General features: G+C 38.8%; 1 protein-coding gene across 17 annotated transcripts in view; it reads left to right on the forward strand.

Annotated features, from left to right (window-relative positions):
- The window catches only part of PARD3 (par-3 family cell polarity regulator), a 663,835-nt gene that overhangs the window by 108,958 nt on the left and 528,502 nt on the right, over positions 1–26,375 (forward strand). For all 17 annotated transcript variants that reach the window (XM_019465161.2, XM_019465165.2, XM_053895761.1 and 14 more), the window contains exon 2: positions 6,910–7,011. In XM_019465161.2, coding sequence (XP_019320706.1) covers positions 6,910–7,011 — 102 coding nt within the window. The remainder of the gene's footprint in view (positions 1–6,909; positions 7,012–26,375) is intronic.

Raw genomic sequence — 26,375 nt, forward strand, 5'->3', positions numbered from 1 at the left:
GAAAAGAGTAGCACCTGCTCCCTGAGAGGTGGACTTTTCCAACTCTTGCACTTGATTCTTTCGATATTACCTTCATATTTCTGTGTAGACTTCTTATGTTACTTCTTTTTTTTTTGTTGTCATCTTCTGACATAATATGAAAGGTTTAACCCTGTTTCACTGCTGCACGTGTGCTTTGCCTCCATTCTGTCACAGCCATTACTTGGCTGTGTTTCTGTCTGAGAGAGAGGTCTCTCTCTCTCTCTCTCTCTCACACACACACACACACACACACACACACACACACACACACACTTTTTAGACCTCCTTCCCTTGAAAGTAGTTATAAATTTGATTAAATATTTGATGTTCACGTTATTTTCATTATTAAAAGCTGCTCAGAGCTGAACTGTGTATGAGAGATACATTGATGACATTTTCCTTACAACTTTTGTGTTTCTCTTGAAATAAACAATGCTTTTTCCTTTGTTTGGTCTTCTATAAATTTACAACCAGTTCTATTCCAGGTTGGCCAGTTGTTAAAGTAACATCTTGGGGGGCGCCCGAGTGGCTCAGTCAGTTAAGCATCGGACTTGGGCTCAGGTCATGATCTCACGGTGAGTTCGAGCCCCATGTCAAGCTCTGGGCTGACAGCTCAGAGTCTGGAGCCTGCTTCAGATCCTGTGTCTCCCTCTGTCTGCCCCTCCGCTGATTGCACTCTGTCTCTCACATTGTCTCAAAAATAAATAAACATTAAAAAAAATTTTTTTTTAAATAAAGTAACATCTTAGTATCTTACAGTGAATACTCTTTCAGCTTCGTCTTGAAGACCTTTCATTTGGAGCTTCTGGGCTGCTCCCATGTGGACTGGTTACCTTCCACACCCGGTGCCCAGCTGACATCCTGGATCAGCCTCACCATTATCCTGGGAGTTCTCTTCTGTGTTTTGTCTCCTATTTTCATATGCCATGCCATCCTCATTCATGGTTTATTTCCGTGGAACACATCTTCCAGTACTTTCCTGAGAAAGGTGCAGAGAGAGTAATTTTTGGAGAAGTTGCATTTCTAAAAAAATTTTTTTCTACCTTTCCACTTTACTGATAGTTGTTGGATGAGGTGTAGTATTTTTGGTTGGGGACCATTTCTCTTAGGAATTTTGAAGACAGTATTAACACCACTGTCCTCTGGATTCCTGTGTTGCTCTTGAGAAGGCCAAAATTGTTTTGATTCCTTACCCATTCATTGTGGTACTTGTATTTTACTTTCTGGATGTTTTTTGTTTTATCTTCTGTTTGTCTTTTTTTGTTCTGTTCTCATATGACTTGTTGTATGCCTGATTTCATAATTTGTGTTGGGTTCTCTAAGGGCCTTTTAAAAATGGAAACTCTTGTCATCCTGGGGAACTAACTTGAATGGTTTTCTGTTGTTTTTCTGTTTTCTCAGTTCTCTTTTTCTAGACCTTCTTTTATTCAGCTGCTTGACTTGCTTGACTGGTCTTCTATTTTATTACCCATTTTTATAATCTTTTTTCCATTACTTTTTGGGGAGATTTCTTCAACTCTTCTCAGTTCTTCTAATGACTTTATACTTGCAGTGGTTTCAACTTTTCTAGGAGCGTTTTGTTTTGTTTTCCTCAATTTCTTTCCTTTCCTCTTTCCCTCCCTTTTCATCTTCCTTTGCCACCTGGATGTAACATGAACTCTTAGGGTATCAATGTTGGATTTTTTGTGACCATCTTCTTTTTATATAACCTGTTTTTCTCAATGTGTGTTTTCTATTTGTTTGGCCTATATTCCATCCTTCGAGCTTTTTTCCTCAGGGTCTGTACCTCTGTTATTGGCTGAGTAAGAAGTGTTGACTATAACAGAGACCACAGGATATGGGCAAGGGCTTGAAAGCTGGAGCTGCACAGGAGGGTCACCTGGTCTTTTGTCTTCAGGTGGTCAGATGCCCAGGGAGAGATCTTCCAGCCTTTTGTCTAGGTGGCCTAAACCCAGCTGGCAGCATTCTGGGAAAAAGTGGAAGCAGAGAGCTGGATTTCTTAGCATTCAGTATGTATATGTTCACTCATCTCCTCCCATTTTCAAGTACCTCTGCAGGTGTTCTGCCTCGGTCCCCCAGTTCACACCCCTCGTCGTACCCTCTCTAGAGAGGAAGTCTCCAGGATGCTGCTGGGGCCGTCATGGTGCTGTTTGGAGTCAGGAGGGAAAACTGGGGCTTTGCTTCTGAAAGAGACTTTAGGCTGATCCTGGTGTATTTCCACCCATGTTCATTCCTGTCTCCCGAGGCACTTGGTTTCCCCAGTTCCAGAGCCGTGTAGGGCCCTACCGAGGAAGTCACATTGCTGCCTGGTTTCCACACGGTCAGCTTGGGGCTCGCTTTCTCGGGCCTGCCTCCAGCACTTGTGTTCCCTGGTCTCCCTCTGTTCTCTTTGTTTTTTTGTGGGGCTATACCTTGATGAATATGTATGTCCTGCAGTTTCAGTGGGCTTTCAGGATGGAGGCAGAATACGTCTCTTTGATAGGAGGTTTTTACCTGCCATTTTTGTCGTGGAGCCAATTTTATGTTCACAATGTAATGAATAAACTCTGCTGCCCACACTTGCCCCCCCCCCCCCCAACCCCTGCCCTCTTCCTACCTGTCTTTCTGCTGAGAATGAGTTCATGTTCTTCCTTCCTCCAGCCTGCTCATTGTAAACCTTTCCTGAATCTTTCCAAGCAAAATTAATCTTTCCTTCCTCTGAACTCAATGCATTTTTATGTCTCTTCTTATGACCCATGGTTTACCTCTTTTTAACTTGTTTATGTCTTACCTGATAAGTTTTAATTTCTGACAGCAACGATTGTTGCTTTGCCCTGATCCAGTGCTTTGCAAATAGTAAATAATTAATTTTTAAGTCAACATAATTTTTCCATTATCTTTTCATGGTCTTATATGTACATATATATATTCTCATTTGAAAACATGACAGGATACAGACCATCACCATATGCACAGTTATTGCAAGAGTAGGGTATTGCTGTTTCTAATTGCAGATACTTTTCTTGAGACTTGTATGGGTGAGAAACAGGCAGCAGGTGTGTATTCCACCAAGTCATAACTCACAGAAGCTCATGGCTCTTTGGCACAATGTGATGATGCTCTCTCTACAGAGCTAGAGAGATTTCTTTATGGAGCCTGTGTTTCATTAGAACTTTCCTGATACTGTTTTCTCTTACTGTGTCCTGGAATACAGTGGGCACCAGCATCCATTGCAATGGGCATTTTATCAAATTATGCCTGTGCTTTCATTCTCGGCCCGTCTTAGAAATGATCCCTCCACTTCTTTCCTTCCAGACTTAGGCCAGGTCTCTGCCCCTGTTCTCAGTCTGGGTGAGAAGCAGTGATTCTTCATGTGGTTTTGTCCCCAGATTTCTTCTCTGTGGTTGGCCCCATCCTTGGGGAGCCTTGCCTGGCCAGGGCATTTGCTCATCCACTTGATAGATGAACTTCATTCCTTGTTTCTTGCTCATGTGTAATGGATCTTTGGTTGTCATGGTAATATTGTTGTTAGTGTTTAAATCTTTGGTTATTTTTAAAATACACACCCTGAGTGAGACAGATTCTTCTTATTTTTTTTAATTGAGTGTTGTGTCACGTTTGCTTTTTAACCTAATGACAGGTATACTTATTGTAGAATTAGTGTTTATGGGTATTTTTAAGTGTCTTATCACAACTCTTTGTTCAATTACATTTCTAAGTTTCTGTAGCTGGGACAACAATGATTTCTGCTATTAATATTTCAAACTTTTTAGGGTAAACTACCAAAGTAGAGTCAACAAATATGCTCTTTTTAAGAAAAGTTTTCCCTATGGGTTCTTCACTATTCTGTTGAAAATACAGCAAATCCTCTGTTTATTGATAGAGGATTGTGTTGATGAAAGCCAGTTAAAATCTCCTGAGAGACTACTGTTGCAGGGAATTGTATTTCTCAGTGGCAAACATATCCTTCCTGTATTTTATACTCTTGTGGGAAGAGGTCGTTTTTATGTGCCCTGCTTAGATCTGATTTTTTTTTTTTTTTTTTTTTTGTATAGTATGCTCTGTTGGGATTAGTGCTGATTTCCTACTCAGTGTTTTCTCTCCAGATAGTTTCTATTCACGTATTATGGAGTGGCATTTAATAAATGCTGGCCTGATAAGTGTTTTGACATGGTGTTGTCATGGCTGCTTGGCATAGCTGACCATTGAATCAGGACCCTTCTGGAGGCAGGAGACAAAGCAGGATCTCAAAATTAGACAAGCCTTGATCAGATAGTTGAAAGATTATAAGCCAGGTTTATAGAGTATTTGAAGGGGGAGGGAATAATTAGTGGTGTGACATTCTGCTGATAGACCAAGGACAATCAGTCTCAAGAATGGACCATTGCATTAAGCAACATGGAGGCAGTTGGTAACCTTGATGGATATTTTTGGGAGTGTGGTGGGGAGGAAGCTTCATTGGAACAGGATTATGAGAGAAGAAGAATCTGAGACATCAAATCTTAAAAAACTTTCACTGTAAAGAGAATCAGAGAATTGGTAGAGTGACTGGAGGGTAAAGTAGGGTCAGTAGAAGGTTTTGTACTATTATTTTAGTTTGTATAAGATATGATATTAACAGCTTTTAAAGGCTCAGCGTTTACACTGAGTACTATTTTCCATACTGCTATGGTTTTCAGAAACATTAATGGTGAGGCTAGAGATAGACTTCTAACCTGTCTTGGGGGCTTTCTGGTCAGGAAAGGCTCTAGGAGAAGATGATGACTGGGGTGTCGTGATGGGTGAGAAGGGTTAGCCTGAACAATAAGGTGGGGCTTCGAGGAGTGGAGGCCTCCATGGGGGGCAGGGAGACAGTGATGCAGGACTTAATACAGGCTGTGAAAGGGGAACTAACTGATGGAGAAAGGCTGGACCACAGCAAGTTCTAAAATACAAAAGTCAAGAGGTTGAGAAATTGCTAGGAGGGAACTTATTTCGAAGGAGTAGCTAAAAATATTCTGGAAAGGCTGTAGATTATGACCTTATATGGAGCGAGTGTGGAGGATTGGGAAGCTTAAAGAGCAGGTTTTATAAGTCACATTTTGGAGGTCAGTCTGCTTCTTTGTGTATGAAAGTGTTTTAGAAATGAATGTTGATATTTAAATTGATTAGGTCATCCTACAGCTTCCTTGGGGGGAAGAGGAAGGCAGGATGGCCCTGTTCTAAGTGGCTATGGAATGATGGTTAAGGTATAGCTTTCTTTATTCACCTGCAGGATATTGATTATTCCTGGTTTCCCTTGGAGGGTTAATGCCATTTGGTAAGGAAGAGTAGGGATATAGTTCGTTTTGGGACATTGTTCTTTGATGGCTCAACAAATGTAGAAATGACACATTTTGGAGCACTATTGGAGTCATAGCAACAGGTGTCCCTAAGGACTCTCTGGAGGACATTGTAGTTGGGGAATCATGCAGAGTAAGGCTCGAGAATGAAGCTGGATGCCACATTGTGTGTGTGTGTGTGTGTGTGTGTGTGTGTGTGTGTGTGTGTGTGTGTTGTGTTGTGTTAGAGAGAGAGAGAGAGAGAGAGGGAGAGAGAGAGAGGGGAGGGAGAGATGTGTGCTGTGTGTTTTATGAATTTAGTCTGTGTTCTAGATGAACAACCAATTCGAGTACTGACTCCTTTGAAAGAAATCCAGACAAATGAGGGTGCAGAGTAACTATAGGCTATTTGCACTAGTAGTTTTTATGGTAATGTTTAATAACTGAGAATTAGTGTCTGAGCTGCTTTCTGTGTTGGTGAAAAAGTGACAAGGATTGACAATTCAGTATTTTTTAGAAGTGTTTGTTTTAGTGATCCTCAGGTGTTAGACATTCTCTTGGAGGGCTTCCTATGGATATGAATTCCTTGGCCTCAAGGTGTGAGTCAGTCGATGTAGGCTGGGGTTCAGGAACCCTGGGGAGGGGCAAAAAGAGAGATGGAGACAGAATCTGAAACAGGTTCCAGGTTCTATTCTGTCAGCATAGAGCCCAATGTGGGACTTGAACCCACAAACAGTGAGATCATGACATGTGCTGAAGTCTGGTGCTTAACCAACTGAGCCACCCAGGTGCCCCTCAAGTATTATTTTAAAGTATGGTTTTGTATTATCATGTGTATGGATATGTATGATATGTATGTGTGTGTGTTTGCATATGTGTGTGTGTTTATATATGTGTGTATACATATTCAGGTGTGTACACACCCAATGAAGAAGTGTGCAAAATTTAAAATGGAGTCCTCTATCTTCCTTTTCTCCCAATCCCACTCCCTAGGTATAACCACCGAACATTTTGGTGTGTATTTTTGGGGATATTTTTATATGTACGTATACACTTGTATCTAGCTTTGTTTTTACAAAAAGACTCCAGTCACACACATTGTTCTGAGCTTGCTTTGCTCACTAATGGCATTGTCAGCATTATTCTGTATAAATATATTTACACCTGTTTGTAGGGCTTACTTTGAGCAACCTCCTTTTTTTCCCCCAGATAGGCTGTGACAGGAGTTTTTCAGACATGTGATAGATGTTGCTTGCTTATTAGAATATCTGTGTGGATTGGATGAGAGGATTAAAAATTGTTTTGTGGTGGACAATGGGAAACCCAGTATACTTTAAGAAACCAATATTTTTTATGCAATGACTTGTGCTAGTTTCTGTAGTTCCTGTCATAACAATGTCTCAGCAGCTCAGCCAAAGGAAAGAGTCTGCATAAGTCCATCATAAAAGAGAAATTGACAACAGCAGAGACAGGAGACTACCTGAATTTTCAATCAATTGCAATATTGTTGATTCCCTTTTATGGGCAAGAAATTATCACAGTTTAGCTTGTTGCATTTCCTTTGGTGATGCTAACTTGCTGTATTTGGTGTTTCTGTTCTTCTCTACAGGATCCAAACTACTGGATACAGGTGCACAGACTTGAACATGGAGATGGAGGAATACTAGACCTTGATGACACCCTCTGTGATGTAGCAGATGATAAAGACAGAGTGAGTTCACATCCAGGGAAGGCACTCTGGATGCATTTAGTGAAGATTGGAGAGGGAGCGGGTAGATGGGAGTACTTCCTTTCCTGTTGAGACACATACTTTACAGAACCTTAGGGCCACTCACGATGTATTGTGAGACTTCGTTACCCTGAACTCTAGGGTGTAATGCTTTTCTTGACCCCTTGACATTATTAGGTTTACTATGTCTTGGAATTTTAAAATTGTAGCTTTTTAAATAGAAGTATCTTTAAGAAGTTCCTGTGCCAGTTTTTTCCTTTTGTTTTAACCAAACCTGACATCTTTCTTGACAACGGAGGTCCATTTCAGGGTGTGATAACGCAAGGTCTCTGAGTTCTATCCGAGCACTGGCCTATCACAAAAAGCTGGCCTGTACAGCACACTGGCTGGAGAGGGGGCAGGTGCATCCCAGGCCTCCTCCCGGTGTGTGCTCTGCTTTCAGAAAGCCATACTTTCCTCAGTGTTGCTCTTGGTGGGCTTTCACACTGCAATGCCATCCTCAGTGTAGTATGTGACTTTGGCATTGTGAACGTGGCTCTTTAGTGTCCTCCTTGCACCCGCCCTTTTGTTTGTGCTCTTTGAGGGAATGAGGAGGAGGAGGAGGAAAAGAAGTAACATTCAGTATTTTAAGAATTTGTGACAGGGTATTTGGCTCTGCACGTAGAGGTCACGAGGTGACAGGGCTTGAGCAGCCTTTGGCCACACTTTAGGGAAGGGCTGCCAGCTGCACATAGAATGTATCATCATGGGGTTGGAAGCTGGCAAAGTTATCTAGTACTCTCTCTGGTTTTTCCTGGAGAGATTTCTCTCCCTTCTTCCCTCTGCCTGCCCTCTTCCTCCCCTTCTTTTTCCTCCTTCCTCTCTCTACTCTTTTATCCTCCCTTTCTCTCCCTTCCTCCTCCTCCTTCTTCTCTCTCTCTCTCTCTCTCTCTCTCTCTCTCTCTCTCTCTCTCTCTCTCCCCCTCTCCCCTTCTTCCTCCCCTCCCCCTTTGCCCCCCCCCCCCCCCCCCCCCATTGACCCTTTGCCTCATCCTCCCTCTTGGAGGACTTGGCTGGGAGCTGGCTAAATGCAGCTATCATGTCTTCTCTACTCCTCCTTTCTCACAGCATAGTGCCTGGTTCAGAATTGGTGGATGTCTTCTATTTTTTCTTGAAATCTTAAGGAAGATGAAAAATTTCATGTATCAAATGGTGTGCAAATTCAAGGATATTTGATTTACTAGCACCTGCCATTGCAGGATTTGTCCCTGTACCTCCTGTGGTCCAGGAACACATTGTGTCAAAAATGCAGAACTTTCTGCCCATTTATGATTTGCTGCTATTTCTCTTGGTGTCACTTCTCTGTTTTGGGCTTTTCAGTGAGCCAGGGATAAGGTGACTCTCAAATCCTTTTCCTGCAGTTCACTTGTCTAGAGACTTAAATTATAGTCAATTTATTATGTGGTTCCACTTCAAAGCTTAAAGCAACGGTCAAGGTTTATAAAGAATTCAAACAGGTGCCCTTGGCCAGCCACAATATTACAAAGAGATGTACTAGGTTGTATTAATCTTTCAATATTTTCCTTGTCCCCATTTCTTCCTTTTCTTCCTTCCTTCTTTCCTTCCTTCCTTCCTTCCTTCCTTCCTTCCTTCCTTCCTTCCTTCCTTGATATAAAAATCATATAGCTTCTTGTGAAGAAAAGGAACCTATAAAGAAGGAAGTAATCACTTGTGATCCCATTGCTGCCCAAAGCTCATCCCTGTTGTTATTTGAGTGGGCTTTGCATCCTGACTCTTCTTTTTGTTTAGATACAGACACAGCTCTTTTTCTTTTAAATAAAAAGGATTGCATAGTAGCCTGCCTTTTCTCTTTGAGTTGATTATGAATATATTTCCATGCTCATTAACCATGGCTATGCCAACATAGCTGCACATGGTATTTCATGTTACGAATTTTAGGGACTCTGGTATGGTACTTGTTTTGGTTAGTTAGTTACTGTGGAGAAAGCTGAGGTGGTCATCTGCGTACTTTTGTCTTTGGCATTCTTGCGTTCTAAGAACGCCTGTATTTATCTGCCTGTGTTTCCTTTTTGATTGTGTACAGACTTAGGATGATACCAACTTGAGGCAGAACTGCTTCATGCTTTGACTTTAGGCCTTTGAATGAGTGAATGAAAATTAGTTTATAAGATGCTTCTGTGGTGTGCCTCGCTCTGGCGTGTTGCTTGGAGTAACCCTCCGTGGACTTTGGCTTGTTGTATGAATGGGAAGGGGGCTGTGTCAGTGCGAAGGGGGCTGTGTCAGTGCTCCTGAGAACACCGAGCTCAGTAGACTCATGTACGCTCAGCACCTGCAGTCATGCTTTATGACACATTACAGTTTCTCACCCTTCCTCCCGGCACCTTAACCAGCAAATACCCTCTCCACAGTATTCCCATTTTGAATAGGTAGAGTATTGAGATGTAGATGTTCAGCAGTATGATTAAAAAAAAATCTTTTGAAATGTGCTATTATCTTAGGGTTAGTATGTGGCATTTTGGTGGATGATCCGTGTGTCCTTGAAAAGTGTGTTCTGCAGTTGGAGTGAGTGTTCTACAGAAATCACTTAGGTTAAGGTGGTTGATACTGTTGTTTAGGTCTTTGGGGTAATTTGTTACTCAGGAACTGAAAATAATACTCTTCTTTCAACACAATTAACTATTAGGTCACACAAAAGAATGGAAGAAGAGACAAACTGAATGATCTTCTAAAATAGTTGCATATTAAAATCAGAGGATACTTAATAAACTGTGTTTAATTTTTATATTTATATTATGTGAATTTGATGATGATAAATCTACATTTTTTTAAGTTTATTTACTTATTTTTGAGAGAGAGAGAGAGACAGAGACAGAGAGAGGGAGAGAGATAGAGACAGAATCTGAAGTAGGCTCCAGGCTCCGAGTTGTCAGTACAGAGCCTGACACAGGGCTCGAACTGTGAGATCATGACCTGAGCCAAAGTCAGATGCTCAACCCACTGAGCCACCAGGCGCCCCCAAATCTACATTTTTCTAGAATCTTTTATTGCACTTCCTATTCGAGTTAAAAGATCCTTTAACCTGAAGAAGAATGTTTTATATTTTTTAACGTTTTCATTTTTGAGTGCGAGTGGGGGTGGGGCAGAGAGAGGGAGACACAGAATCCAAAGCAGGCTCCAAGCTCTGAGCTGTCAGCACAGAGCCGGACACAGGGCTCGAACTCACAAACCATGAGATTGGATGCCCAACTGACTGAGCCCCAGAAAAAGAATGTTTTAATTGTTAATAAATGAAATACGTTTTTAGGGAGTCTTATATCATACAGATTAAATTCATTTTCCAAATAGAAAAATGCTAGACAGTACCATGTACCACAGTCTGAAATAATGTATATTATTGTTTTATTTGTTTGGGAATATTATTTAAAAATTTTTTGTATTTATTTGTTTTTGCTTAGAAATAATACATATGATTAATTTAAAGTTTTGAATGAGCTTCTTAAAGGACCCATTTGAAGTTGTAACTATAAAAAATATAATAATCCAGAATCTCAGCACTTACATTTATGGTATTGTCATATGCATTATTCAGATTGAAGGGTTGCATGTAGTCAGTTGTATGGCTCCTTTCCATGGCTCTGAAATTTGACTCTGATTTAATCATCCTGGAGTGTTTTCAACTATTTTTGGCAGCTACTCTGAGTAAGGATTTTGACACCTGTTTTGCTTTTAGGTTAAAACAGGCATTGCAGTTCTTTTAAACAATAAAATTCCCCTAAAAGTGCCCTGCTTAATGAAAATGTGCTGGTGCATATTTAAAATGCAGATACCTAGCCTAGGCAAGCAGGATCTTTGGTAGCCAGGCTTGGGCATCTGTGTTTTATAAACCCTCCAGATGGTATTTAGGCTCACTAAACTTTGAGACTATGCTTCAGTGGCCCTGCCATCAGTCTCTGTAATGGGGAAGTTTCTTTCAAAAGTGTAAATGATATACCCGCTCACTGTGAGTTTGTGAAATTATGAAAAATTATTTTTTATAGAGGGATACTAGGATTAAGAGGCAATAATTCAAATGATAGCAAAAGAAATTGAAGTACCTAATTAGTACCTGATTTTGCTCATTACCTTTAATTATTTAGAGTTTAATGCACAGCACTGAAGAAGTTTTCTTTTAGTGCCTATATGGTTCCAATGACTAGGATTTTACCCAAGTTTATTCAAAATGGTATCCGCATGGGTTGTTTTGGCTTCTTGGAGTAGGTTTGATTTTCTAAGACCTACAATATTCTAGATCTACTTTGGGCATATAAATATGCCCTGATTTGTATATCACTTCTCTGCATTGCTGCTTCCCAGTAAAAGGGAACAGAGAATCAGAGTGTGTATGCTGTCATGGTGTTTTATTTACTCTTAGTATCTAATTCTGTTTTCTCAACTGACATTTTGCCAAAGAATGAAAACCTGAAATGGTTTTTATATTATCTAGAGCACCTATTAGAACAGCTGTAATGCATTTGTCTATATGAGATTTCCCAAGTGCCAAGCCATTTCTTGTCTGAATTTCCTTCCAGTGTGGTCTTCGTTATTTATTATTTTAGTGAACCTTCTCTCAGTTCTCCTCAAATTGGTCTAGGTCCCTCCTGTCATTCCTCCATGTACTACAGTAAAACTAGAAATTTCCAAATAGATTACAGAATAAAAATGTTTTGTATTCACTTCCCTGTGCATGGCAGTTGCTTGAGACTAACTGTGAGAACGTTAACAGAGATTTCAGGCAGACTGGTGAAGGGCTTAGAGTTGGGGAGAAGGGCACTTTTGTGTGCGTGAGCAGCAGGAAGAATGTCTTTTTCTTCTACACGTCACTGTCTTCCTTTTTGTATCTTTGGTGCTGAAGGTGACATAAGATGTGGTAGCAAGTATTTTCTTTGTCACACTTGGGTGTCATTTTGTTTTGATCAAGAATGATGTCATGTGTGTGCTATTTTGGTTCTGACCTTGGGAAATATCTTCCATTATCTGTTCCTTGCTCTTTGTGGAGGAAGGATCGAATGAATAGTAATTTAAACTCTTTCTGGAAGTTTGTACAAGCTTGAACAGTGGACACTGGGTGCCAGACACTATGGAGGATTGTTGTGGGGACTGCTGCTGGTTGGGAAGAACCCAATATTTTCTGGGGGGCAGTCTGGCTAGTGTCTCAGCATGTTGAGAAAAGGAGACTTGAAAAATTTATTGGAATCATGGGCAAGCACTAATTTCTGCATGTAGAATAAAGCTAGTACAGAGGCACATATACACATTTTCATTATTCTCCTCATTGATAGATAGCTTCTCCTCATTGATAGATGTCATTTTTCTGGCTCTTATGTTCATATTACTGCCCCGTTAGATATTTTCTATTAGTATTGCCAAAACGTGTTGTAGTAAATCTTGCTTTTGAAATATATGCATGGCACAACTTTCAGGTAAGGAACATGCTTTAATTAATTAATTAATTAATTAATTTTTAATGTTTATTTTTGAGAGAGAGAGAGAGAGAGAGAGAGCGCGAGCGAGCATGAGTAGGGGAGGGGAGAGAGAGAGAGAGGGAGACACAGAATCTGAAACAGGCTCCAGGCTCTGAGATGTCGGCACAGAGCCCAGTGTGGGGCTCGAACCCACGAACTGTGAAACCATGACCTGAGCCAAAGTTGGGCACTTAACCAACTGAACCACCCAGGTGCTCCAGGAACATGCTTTAATTTTAAAAGTACATTATTTTAGGGGCCCCTGGGTGGCGCAGTCGGTTAAGCATCCGACTTCAGCCAGGTCACGATCTTGCGGTCCGTGAGTTCGAGCCCCGCGTCAGGCTCTGGGCTGATGGCTCGGAGCCTGGAGCCTGTTTCCGATTCTGTGTCTCCCTCTCTCTCTGCCCCTCCCCCGTTCATGCTCTGTCTCTCTCTGTCCCAAAAATAAATAAAAAACGTTGAAAAAAAAATACATTATTTTCTACTGTGTTAGGTGTTATTTTTTGCTAACTATGTGTAAATCATTATTTTACTTGTTTTGGCATCAAGCCATAAAAAAATCAGTGTCCAATGAGGTGATGGTACAAGCGTATCCTGGTTATCTGTGGGAAACATGTACATTTGTACTTTAAAAAGGGCGTTCATACATTCTGTGCCCTAGTTATTGATAATGTGGAGAGAAGCAGTCTGTTGTTTTTATACTGAAGGCAGTCACAGTCTGTACAGTCTTCAGATGAGAATGGAGAACATATTTTTGGATCTGGAATAAGAACTGTTAAAATGAATTTATCTGGTGATACCAAAGTGAGTTTTTAAAGCATTAATAAACTTTGCTCTGTGAAGAAATGGCTTGCTGCTTAAATTACAGTGAGAGCTCACAGCTCATAATTACAACAAATCTAATTTTAATTTCTTTAAAGACTTGATTTTTCTCCTTATTTAAATCATCGCCAAACAAGTGTCTGATAAGAGAAAGTTTTGAGATTTTAATTCCTTTGTTGTCAAGACCAAAACACTAAATTTCAGCATGAGGTCAGTTATTTTTAGAATGTCCATATCCTGGAGATAGGAGTGGGCTGAGGAGTTCCTAGGATAACTTTCTTTTCATCCTCCCCTCCCTTCCCCAGTTAATTTCTTGCTGAAGACTTGGTCTACGAATATGTTCCTTTACTTATTATTAAACGTGTGGGAATTTTTGTGAACTGGGATCTCATCATCATCACCATAATGTAGCACATGTAATAATTTCCTTTGAAAGATAAAAACACTATTAGTCCTAATTTTAGTCTAACCAATTTACCGAGCACCTATTATGTGCCAGGCATCATGATCAGTGTTATGTAGTGTGCAACAAAAATAAATGTGGTTCCTCCTTTCTGGGGCCTCATGGTGTATTGTGAGTTGGAATTAATCTCAGAAATGAAGTGTAGAGTTACCAACAAATAATCGTCTGAAGAAAAGGAAAGGTGCCAATGGAAGGTAGAATAAAGTACCCCAACCAAGTCAGGGTGAAGCAAGACTTGCCTAAAAAATATGATCAAGCTGAATCTGAAGAGCAGGTGAATGAAAATCGGGTGTTAGGTGATCAGATTTACATTTGAGAAGTGTCTCCCCAGCTGCAATATGAGGATGTGTGGACGGGAGGCCGAGTGGATGCAGGGTTACCAGTTAGCACATTTTGCTGTAGGAGGTGTTGGATTGATGGAGGCTGGACCAGGTGCAGATGGTGGGGAGGAGGTAGATCTGAGAGTGATTGACTCGGTAAAGCCTGGAGGTGGGCTATTCAGCAAGGCAGGGAATGCTGCAAGGAGGCCAGCTTTGGGACAGGGTGGGAGATGAGGGATTCAGACTTGATTTAGTGACTTTGAGTGCTTTGGAGGTGGGTTGATGTTTGGAATTGAAGTGCAAATAAATTCATGAATCAGATACAAATTTGTCGACAATCAGGCCAAACCAACATATGAAATACCATCTAATTTTAGTAGAAATAATTATGTGTGTCAGAAAAAGCTTGAAGGGACACACTGAAAAGTATCAGTAGTTATCACTGAGAGTGGAGTATGTGATTAACTGGGGGTTTTCTGATGTTCTGTTTTGTAATGTCTCCTTAATTCTGTGTCTTCCTAATTCCAATATGTGTCTTCCTATTCCAATGAAGCATTAGGCATTGCTAAATATAATTTAGAATAGGATCATCTTTTTAAACTTTAATGTGAATTGGCATAGGGAAGGACTGATTTTAAAGAGTTTGGTAAGTTGGAATTGAAGTGATTTGTATAAATAGACTTCATTAACTAGATGACTTGATTAATTTCCTCCTAAATGGAGTTATTTTAGTTAGGCTTTAAAGAAGAAAATATTTAAATTAAATGCTGAGTAGAGCACCAAATGCTAATTAATTAATTCAGAGAGATTGTTTCCCAACAATTAAATATTTTATGGGTACTGGTTTGCCCACAGCTCATTGATTTGTGGGTGGATGGGTTGGGGAGTGCAGGGCCAGGTGTAGCAGAGGTGGTGGTGATATGGAGTGCTTGTAGAAGGAACAGAGAAGGGGGCTCAGCCTTCTGCATGAGCACTCTATTGGAAAGGCTCTTTGTAAGCATTAGTTTTGAAATTGGGGACAGCCTGCACAATATTGGCTGGTCATGAGCTTTCCTAGGAAAAGCAGCCAAGACTTTGCTTGAGTAGGGGCACCCAGAGTCAGAAAAAGTAGGGGAAAGAGTCTCACACTCTTTCAGTTACCATATTAGTTGTAGGCCAGGGCTTGGTTCCTTGGTTTGGTGCACTTTGTTTTTATGTTACTTCGTCAAAGATGGACATATTGTTTGGTGGGCAAGAAGCCACCTGTGTTTGAATCCCGGCTCCATGACTTTTTTTACTTTATGAGCTTCAGCAAATTACTTAATCTCTCTAATGTCAGTTTTCTCATCTCCACATAGTGGGTAATAATTGTACCTATCTTGTAAGGTTGTGTACCAGATTTAAGTTTAAATCTGGGAATTTGTGTTACGGTTTCAGTGCTCTTCGGCAAAATAAGGCCCCAGTAAGTGGTAATTATCATCATCGTTTGTCACATCACTACCACCGCCATTGTTAAATTTAGTTAACATTCATTCTTTTAGTACTATTTTCTAATGATTTAAAAACAAGTCATGCTATCTTAGATATTTTTTGTAAAAAATTTCTATCATACTTATTTTCATTTGCCTTTTTTTAATTTAACATTTCTATCAATTTGAAAAGAGGTTGGTAATATGTACTCAGTAATGGTTGTTGGAAGAAATACATTATTTATTTTCCGAATCCTTGGCATTTGAGGATTTCCAGGATACTATCAATATGCATATTTTTCTGAACAGAAAAACAGTGAAGATCCCAGTTTCAATTTTTAGTGTTTGAAAGCCAACAAGGACTGTATAGTTAAAAACCAAAACAAAACACAAATAGACTTGACATCAAAAGCAGAGTCAACAAAAACAAAAATAAGTAGGACTACATCAAGTAAAAAAGCTTCTGCTCATCAAAGGAAACCATCAAAAATGAAAAAGTAACCAATGGAGTGGGAGAAAATGCTTGCAAAAAATATATTTGATAAGGGGTTAACATCCAAAATGTATAAAGAACTCATAGCATTCAATAGCAAAAACACAAAAAATCCAAATTAAAAAATGGGCAGAAGAACTAAATAGACATTTTTCTAAAGAACTCTTACAAGTGGCCAACCAGATATAAGATGAAGAGTTGCTCAACATCACTAATCATCAGGGAAATTCCAGATAAAATCACAATAAGCTATCACCTCATACCTGTTAGAATGACTATCATCAAAAGAGCAGAGATAACAAGTGTTGGTGAGGATGTAGAAAAAAAGAGAACCCTTATGCACTGTTGGTGGGAAAGTGAACTGGCACTGCCACTATGGAAAACAATAGTCTAAAAATAGACTACTATATGATCCAGCAATCCCACTTGTGGGTATATATCTAAAAGAAGTCATTATCTCATGGAGGTAGCTCCACTCCCATGTTCATTGCAGTGTTATTCACAATAGCTAAGGTATGGAAGCAGCCTAAGTGTACATCAATAGATGAATGGATATGGAAGATCTCACATCTCTCTATGTGTGGAATATTATTCAGCCATAAAAAAGAAGGGTACCTTGCCATTTACGATAACATGAATGGAACTCTTTGAGGGCATTATGTTAAGTGAAATAAGTCAGAGAAAGACACGTGCTATGTGATCTCACTTACATATGGAATTTTAAAAAGCTGAACTCACAGAAACAGAGCCTAGAATTGTGGTTACCAGAGTCTTGGAACTGGGAGAAAAGAGGTGGTATCTGTCAAAGGGTACAAATTTAAGATGAATCTAATGTACGGCATAGTGATTATAGTTAATAATACTATATTAAATGCTAAAAGTTGCTAAGAATAGATCTTAAACATTCTTACCACAAAGAAGAAATGTTAATTATGTGATGTGATGCAGGTATTAGCTAACACTAAGGTAGTAATCATTTTGCAATACATAGGTGTATCAAATCAACACGTTCTACACCTCAAACTTATACGATGTTGTATGTCAACTACATCTCAATACGGCTGTGGGGGTAGAGGGTGGGGAGGCAGAACTTATTTTCAGTTTTAAAATATTACCTGGTCGACAGAGACAATTCTCCAGAAAAATAGCACATCTCAAAACAAGCACTCCAGAATAAATGCTACCAAAAGTGCTTTATAATAATTTGTCTTTAAAAATATTTATTTAAAATTTCCCTTTTGTATCTTGAGTGAAATATGTAAAATTCAACTTTTTGTGTATATAATAAAACATTATCACAGAAAGGAAAAAAAGGAGGACGATGGATACCTTAGTTTCTTCTTTTTCATTAATATTACCTGAATAATTTCAAATAAGTAATTATATATGATACAGAAGATCATCCATTCATTTATTTATTCACACAAGTATTCATAAGGATACAGATTATATAGAAAGTACCAGATTTGTTTTCCTCCTGGATTTTATATTGGGGGAAGAAGAAAATTGGCAGGGCTTTGTACTCTTAGATCCTTGTATAATTCCAGAATAAATCTAATAAAACTAAAAATATTTTGGAGCTATTTCAAACTAAAAAGCTTCTGCACAGCAAAGGAAACCATGAACAAAATGAAAAGGCAACCTACCAAATGTGAGAAAATAATTGCAAATCATATATATGATAAGTCTAATATCCAAAATATATAAAGAACTCATACAACTCAGCAGCAAAAACAAAAACAAAAAAACCCTTGAAACAATCTAATTAAAAAAGCGGCAGAAGCCCTAAATTGACTTTTTTCCAAAAAAGATAGAAGATGGCCAACACATATATGAAAAGATGCTCAGTCTTATTAATCATCAGGGAAATACAAAGCCATAATAAGATGTCCCTTCACACTTGTTAGAAGGACAATTATAAAAAAAGATAAGAAATAACAGTGTTGGTGAGGATGTGGAGAAAAGGGAACCCCCGTGCACTCATTGTGGGCATGTAAATTGGTGCACTATGGAAAACATATGAGGGTTCCTCAAAAAATTAAAAATAGAACTACCATATGATTCAGCCATTTTACTTCTGGGCATTTATCTGAAGAAAGCAAAAACACTAATTCAAAAACATATATTTGGCATGTTCATTGCAGCATTATTTACAGTAGCCAAGACATGGAAACAACCTAACTGTCCACTGATGGATGAATGAATAAAGAAATGAAATCTTGCCATTTGTGACAATATAGGTGGGCCTCAAAGGCATTCTGCTAAGTAAAATAGATAAGGAAAAGGCAAATACCATATGATCTCTATTATATGTGGAATCTAAAATAGAGAACATCTCCCTACCCTCAACTTATAGAGAATAGATAGATGGGTACAAGGAGGGCAGTGAGAAATGGGTGAATTTTTGTTTTTAGTTTAAAATTTTTTAAGAGTTTATTTACTTTTTTGAGAGAGAGAGAGACAGAGACAGAGACACAGAGCATGAGTGGGGGGGGGGGGAGAGAGAGAGAGAAAGAGAAAGAGAAAGAGAAAATGAATGAGTGAGAATGAGAATCTGAAGCAGGTTCCAGGCTCTGAGCTGTCAGCACAGAGCCTGATGCAGAGCTCGAACCCATGACCCATGAGATCAGGACCTGAGCCAAAATTGGACGCTTAACCACCTGAGCCACCCAGGCGTAAATAAGAAAATTAAACATAATTCAACCTCACTATAGTACACACTATAGCGGGATATGGTTACACCTCATATAAAGGCTGCAAGATAGATATGGTCCTGGGCCACTTTTAAACTGGGAAGACCAAATATGTTTCCTATACTTAAAGATTTCTTTCATTTCTTTGGGCTGCTGCTTGTTTCCAAATAGTAAACATTTTTAATTCTCAGTTGATTTGGAGAAAGAAGTTAGTTTGGCTAGTAAATATGTGGATTTTAACTATATTTTAATTATGCTAGATTACTAAGCCTTCTTATGTGAAATTTTATTAAAATGTCAAGAGCTTAGTGTCATGTATAATTGTACCACAATTCATGTGTGTTGATGCCCCTTGTTCATATATCAAACTACCATGATAACTTTTGTTTGAGCAAAGGTTAAGAAGATCTTATAGATTCACTGATTCATTCATTTTATCTTTCTTACATTTATTCAATAAATACCTTTCAGTCCCTAATATATTTGACAAACAGCTGGATGTGCTGAGGATATATGGGGGAGGGGTCTCTGATCTTGCAGAGCTCTCCTTGTAATGAGGAAATAGACTAAGGGGAGTGAGTTTGGGGTGTGATAGAGAATAGGTGAGGTGGGAGTGGTTCTTTAACCTGGTTGGTAAAGCCAGCCCCCAGGAGGAGTCAGGTGGGCTGGATTTCAATCGATGAGAACAGCTACAGGCAGAGGATTCTAGGCAGAAGGAGCAGCATGTACAGCAGCCTGAACTGGAAAAAGGTCCAGGTGTTCATGGATCCAGAGGGAATTAGTGCGGCTTGGATGCAGGGGGCGATTGGGAGAGGGAAAATAGGTGGAGTTAGAGACAAAGGGAGGATATTAAAGCTATGTTAAGCAATTTGAGACTTGATACTAAAAATAAGAAAAAGCCTTTGAACTGTCAAACTGTGGAGTGATATATTTAGATATATATTTGTAGATTACTTTGGGAAGACTGCGTTGTGGGTGGGCAAGAAAGGGGAGAAAGACCAGTGAGAAGACTGGTATCCAGTGAAGAGATGATGGTAGTTGAACCTCAAGTAGAGTTGGGGAAATATGAATGGAGTTGAGATATGTTTGGAGTTGGAATTTCTAGGATTTCAGACTGTGAGGAATGAAAGCAAAGAAAGTATTAAGGGTGACTTTTAGAGTTGTAACTAGAGCAAGTGGGGTAAGGGGTATGGAGGTTCCACTTACTGGGGGAGGTTCATTTAAATAGAAGAAGTAGAAGACTTAGGAGTGGAATGAGGATACAGGATTGGGGGCAGTCAAGTCTCCTTCCTGTTGGGACATTTAACTGATTTTGCAGTGCCTTTGAGACTTCCAAATAGAGCTGTCCAGTAGGTGATTGGATGTGTAGGTCCGAAGCTCAAGGGAAAGATCAGAGTTGGAGGTAAGAATTTGGAAATCACCACTGTATAGAATGGATGGAGTTCAAAGGCATGTGACAAATAGCATTTCCAGGTTGCAAAAATTTGCAATAATTCTAACCTCATAATCTTTGTTGTTTTTTTTTTTCCTGTGGTACACACCCATGAGTTAACACTTGCCTTGATTATGATGGAAAATACTAATAAATTTTAACTGGAAAATTAATATAAAAGTGGAAAAGGAACTCAAGTTCTCCTGACTCAACACCATTGAATGGAAGTAAGATAAAATTAGATTTAGGTTGTTTTTGAGAAAGACAACTGAGTGTCAAAGGTTATAAAGAGACAGTGCAGAGAGATTGCTTCTCAGACACAAGATAGTGGTAGCATTATTTCTAATATAGGTACAGAAAATCACACTCCAAAAGCCACTAGAAATTTGTGAGTTTCATAACCAACCATTCTTGTTGGATGGCATTCACTTGACTGCCACCCCAGGAAGAGCTTAGTTAATGTAATAAAAGCACATAGTATAAAATCAGAAATTTACCTGGAGTTGAGGGGATTCTAGAATCTGTATCCTGTATTTCAGAATTCTGATATTCCTTGCATTGGAATGTCTCATATATTACTTGACTTGTTTACTTACGAAAAATTGATAAGCAACACTTTTTAAAATGTTTATTTTGAGAGAGAAAGGGTGAGCAGAAGAGGGGCAGAGAGAGAGAGAGAGTGAGAGAGTGAGTCAGTGCAGAGTCCCTGTTGGGGGGCTGGATGTGGGGCTCAAACTCAGAAAGTGAGATCATGGTCTGAGCTGAAATCAAGAGTCAGATGCTTAACCGACTGAGCCAGCCAGGCACCCCAACAACCACTTCTTTTTAAGGGGACAGTCAAATGATGACTGTTCTCAGGCATTTTGTTATTAGCAAGAATTGTAGAGATTTCTGTTGTAGGAACTCGAGACTAAAAGCTGCATTTAATGTTTTCTGTAACAGCATCATTTTCTTTAATTTAGTCCAGATATGTTTATTGAGCATCTCTTCCATTCCAGACAGAATTTGAGATACTGAAATGAATACAGAATGGTTACCTTCAGGGATCCATTGTAAAACAGGAAGAGATTTTAATGCTAACAAAATACTTTTCAGCTAAAAGTTTTCTATAATTTGGTTGTATCTTTTTTTCTAGGATAAATTAAAATAATTCCAAGTACTTTCACAGCAGGAAATAGTTCATATGTAGGTGGGAATATTCAGGCAGGTAAGTTGGGAGGGATGTTCAGGTCAGTCTCCAGACCAGAAATGCTTTCTGAATCCCTAGTGCTGGTTCTGATTTTCCCTCTCTTAAGTTCCGATAGTCTCCCTCCTACCTGTTAACACAACTAGATCTCTGCTCCTCAAACTGCTTTGGTGAAGGACTAGATTTGTTTTGTTTTTCATTCTGTGGTGGACCAATACAATGTAAAATGCAATGGAAATTAATTATAAGAAAGAATTGGCTTGTGTTTTGCTTGCTTTTATCTATTTTCAGAGTTAACAGATATAAAATAATTCTCTCAAATTGTTTAAGAGTTTCCAAAAGCATACTCTATTTCTGTTTTTCACTGGAGACTGGGATGACACTTCCAACAGCACTGCAATATATAAGTCTTTGTTAAATATTGTTGCCTTTATTTTTTTTTAATTTTTAGTTTTTAAGTTTATTTTGAGAGATACAGAGACAGCATGAGTAGGGGAGAGGCAGAGAGGGAGGGAGGGAGGGAGAGACACAGAGAGGGAGGGAGGGAGGGAGAGACACACAGAGAGAGAGAGAGAGAGAGAGAGAGAGAATGAATGAATGAATGAATGAATGAATCAATCCCAAGCAGGCTCCACACTGTCAGCACAGAGCCCAATGTGGGGCTCAAACTCATGAAACCATGAGATCATGACCTAAGCTGAGACCGAGAGTCAGACGCTTAACCGGCTGAGCCAACCAGGTGCCCCCAATATTGTGAATTGAATATGGTGAATTTTAATTTCACCATTAAAATTCCTGTATTTGCATTATTTATCGCTGAGATATTCTGGTATAGGCTAATGTTCGGTCATGTAGTTTCTTTAATATTTGGTATGTATATATGTTTTAAAAATAATGTATGCTTCTTATTAAAAATACAGGAAACTCTTAATATTATTAGTTAAATTAAAAAATATTGCCTTGAATGTACTAAGTTGTCAATCATTGGATTAGGCTTGTGTGTGTCCTAATGCATTGAGTTTTGTGACACTCTAGTATTAATAGTGATACAAGTATTCATAGTGTTAAGTACTCACTGGAAGCCCAGTTCTCCATTTTCTTGCGTATCTTATTTTCATGATCTCTCCTCACACTCAGCCTCACCTCTGTTAGACCTGAGATAAAGTGAGGGAAAGATGCTCTTGTTGTCTTTTGAAGGGACATAAAAACACTTTTTCTCTCCTTTCTGGGACAGAGGAGAGGTATTCCAGACTACTAATTCATTTTTCCTGGGAATATTTTGTCCTACATATTTTTAAAAATTATTTATTTATTTATTTAGAGAGTGAGAGCAAGGGAGGGGCAGAGAGGGAGAGAGGGAATCCCAAGCAGGCTCCATGTTGCCAGCACAGAGCCCAATGCAGGGCTTGATCTCAAGAACTGTGAGATCATGACCCGAGTGGAAATCAAGAGTTGGACACCCAACTGACTGAGCCACTGAGGCACCCCAAAAAAGTTGGATATGTGAGACTTGATCACTTCATTTCTCCTTCATTGGAAGAAGAGGATGTTCAAGGAGATTGAAAAATAGTTGTGCCAAGAGGGCTCCTGTTTTGAAGTAGGAGTTGTGATTTGATAGTATCCTGTAGCCTTCTGTCTGTTTTGGCAAGGAATGAGTTAAGACTTCTTTTGAACCTGGTGTGTTTACTCACACCCTGCTGACTCCAAGATGAATTGCTACACCCTGTTTTACTCCTGACACACTACCCCTGGCCTGTTTAACTGGTGAGGTTGTTTTAATTTGGTGTGGTGGAACCTGTCTCTGGACTCCCTGGTGAACCAGGAATCAATGCTGCCATATGCAAAGTTTGTGCCTCCATTGAGGGTCACATATGTGGAAAGGATTCTGGCCTATATTGTCCACTTATTTTCAATTTCTTACCCTTTCTAGAGGACTGAGTAAAACACAGGTCCTATATTTGGATTTTGGGGGCTATGTATTTGGGGATCATTTTATTCTGTAGTTAGTTTTGGAATCTACGTCACTGTGGAGTTTGCCTTCTTAATGGATTGAGATGGCGGACAAATTGAAGAGGAAACATACGAAGAGGTATTACTCTTTTTCTGGTAGCTCTCGGAAGGATTCACTGAAGGCACTGAGGTTTTCAAGGTCTTTGAACCTCAAAAGAGCTACTTCAGAAATCAGCAAAAGGCAGGTTGGTATAGAGATTTCTGGTCCTTTTAAATCTTCTGTGGAGTTGAAAGTAACATTCCTTGTGTTTATTCCTTAATATTCTTTTGAAAAATTTCCTTGATTACTTTGAACATTCTTTTATAGCTACAAAATCATATTGTTGTTTTCTGTGCCATCAATCTGTTTGTGGTATTTATTATTTGTGTGTATGTTTATTGATCTATTACATGGGTTCAAATTACTTGTTGGGTGTTACAGCACAAAGTTGTAATGTTATCAGAAGATTCTGATTACCAAAATGAAATCTTGTACCAAAACATGGTTTTAGGAGGACACACATGTTACCTAACATCTCACTGAAAGGATTAGTTGTCTTTTGTGCATAAATAAAATATTAGAGTAAAAGTAAATTAATGTTTATATAATTTCATAGAAATAGTGTTCCAGAAGACTGTTTGGAAGTAAATTTATTTTTCCTAAAAAATACTTTGAGGCTACTGAATGGAAATATAAATGATGGGAACAGACTCTGTGTGCTTTCTTGATGTTTTCTTTTACTATTTTTGTGCTGAGTATATAACTTTAGGTTGTCTAGATAATGCATTATGTGTCTTTTGAAAGTATTAGACATGAAAAGATTCCTTTTTAAATGTTATTGTTTTTGAGGCTATTTTTAAATTATCAACAACAATTGGTAAAAATTACACATAAAATGTGTAAGGAATCACATAAAATATGATATTTTTTTTCTTTTATATTTGGACAAGTGCCATGGGTTGTGTGCCCCCCAGTGGTCTTTTGGTAGAATGTTTCTTTTTGAGCTCCATTAAATGATATCCATGTCGCTCTGGGGTGAATAATTGTGTTTTCAGCATTACAGTTAAATGCTCAGAACTAATTCATTCTAATAGCTCAAATGTAGCCCAATATTTATCTCGTGAGTTTATGAATGATGGTGTTTTGGAACATCTCTCAAGGGTTTATAGAAGTGGATACTGGACATTGTTTCATATCATCCATTCTATACTTACTTTGTTCCTCAAATATCTGCTAAATCTCGAGTACTTTTAGTTTCATCTTTTCCTCTTCTTTTCTTTATTATTATGGAGAATACTGAAATATCAGAAACAAATCAAGTCCTGGGACATTCCAAATCTCTAATGTATTTCCTCCAGCAGAAATCACAGCCATAATAGATGTTTGTTGGTTAAGAATTCTGAACAATCCTGAACCATTTCAGTGTGACATTGTTTACGTTCAGATCAATGTAGTTTGTGTTAAGAACATAGAGTAAAACCTGTTTTTAAGAAATTAGATCTTCTATGTAGAGTGTACAGAAAATAATACCAGAAAGGAATGAGGAAATTAAAGGTACTGATTCAGTTGGCAAAATCCTTTCTCTTCCCTCTTGAAGAAGCATCGAATTTAAAACTCTGCTTGAACTTGAGGGTGGAGGCCTATGTGTTGGCATTCGATACTTGAGAATTTCAGTATGAGTGCCTTGTATTGTCATTAAGGATTCCATGGCACTGTTTATAGAAGCAGGGTGTAGTTCTCTGCCAAAATCCAATTTGTTTAATTAAATTTTGCTGAGCATTTCTAACTTCCTGCCCTAAACTGCTTCTAATTGCTTGTAGTTCCAGGGGTAGTAATAGTAGTCATGGTATTTTGCTCTCGTAAACATGCTTTTAAATGATTAAGTTCCACCCTGTCTGGGAAAATGATATTACTTGTTCATCTTAAAGATGACATGCAGTCTTTTGGAGGGTGCATGGGGACCTTGGCTGTGTAGATGAAGAGCTTGCTTAGACCTTCTGCACAAAGCGTCTGGGTCATTTTGTGTGTGACAGTACGTGACACTAATGAAAAAGAAAGACACTTTTTTTCCCCCCTCAAGCAATATACATCTCCTTTTTAGAACATTTCTTTTGTAGATGCCAGTGTGTGACATTTAAGCAGCCATATACAATTTCAGTTTTGTATGTCACTTTGCTTGAGCAAAGGTTTCTGTGGAAAATATAAGCTTCAGAATCATTGTTTTGTATATTTTTTGAGGGGTGGGGTTATATACTTAGAACAAGAGTATGATGATACCTCTGAGAGTTGTGAGGAGAATTGAGATCACATATTAAATGGAAAAGAGAGCTAAGAGAAGCTGAAATGCCATATATTGGACACTTATCTGGGCTTAAAAGGCAAGGGATTTGACTTTAAAGCATGTAGGATTGAAAAATCTGCCCCAGCAAAAACACAACTTGGTTTTTGAAGTAAATGGCAGAAATTCATGCATCAGGATGTGTGCTTGAGTCAGTGTGTGGATTACTCATTTACTTCAACATTAATGTGCCATTATTTATCTATCGATCTGTGTATGCTGCCTTCTAGATCTTGATTTTATAGAGAATTACAATCTAGATGTAGAAGTCAGCAGAATGATGCATTCTGACAAAGTTGCTTAATGGTGGAAAAACTAACTCAAAGTTAGATGACTTTTTGAAATTCAAAAAGAAAGCTTAAGTTAGATATACAGTTTACAGTTTATCAAAAAGCCTTTCCTTTATAAGTAAAATACACAGAATTCAAAATAATGCTGTCTTGATACTTTAAGGCCTAAAGGTAGTTATTTTGAACCCCCTTGATAATTATCCCCAGGTAAACAAAAGAAATTTGGTGGGGTTTCTATTAAACATTCTAGAATTTGTACTACCGTGTGTGTGTGTGTGTGTGTGCGTGTGTGTGAAGATAACGTACTAACGTGTTTCCTCTTATAATTTTCCATGTTCTGTTAAGAGCCACATGTGGAAGAATGTTAGTT

The sequence above is a fragment of the Panthera pardus genome, unplaced genomic scaffold (genome assembly GCF_024362965.1).
Source record: "Panthera pardus isolate Hobbes unplaced genomic scaffold, ASM2436296v1 HiC_scaffold_6, whole genome shotgun sequence".
In the NCBI taxonomy this organism is placed as follows: domain Eukaryota; kingdom Metazoa; phylum Chordata; class Mammalia; order Carnivora; family Felidae; genus Panthera; species Panthera pardus.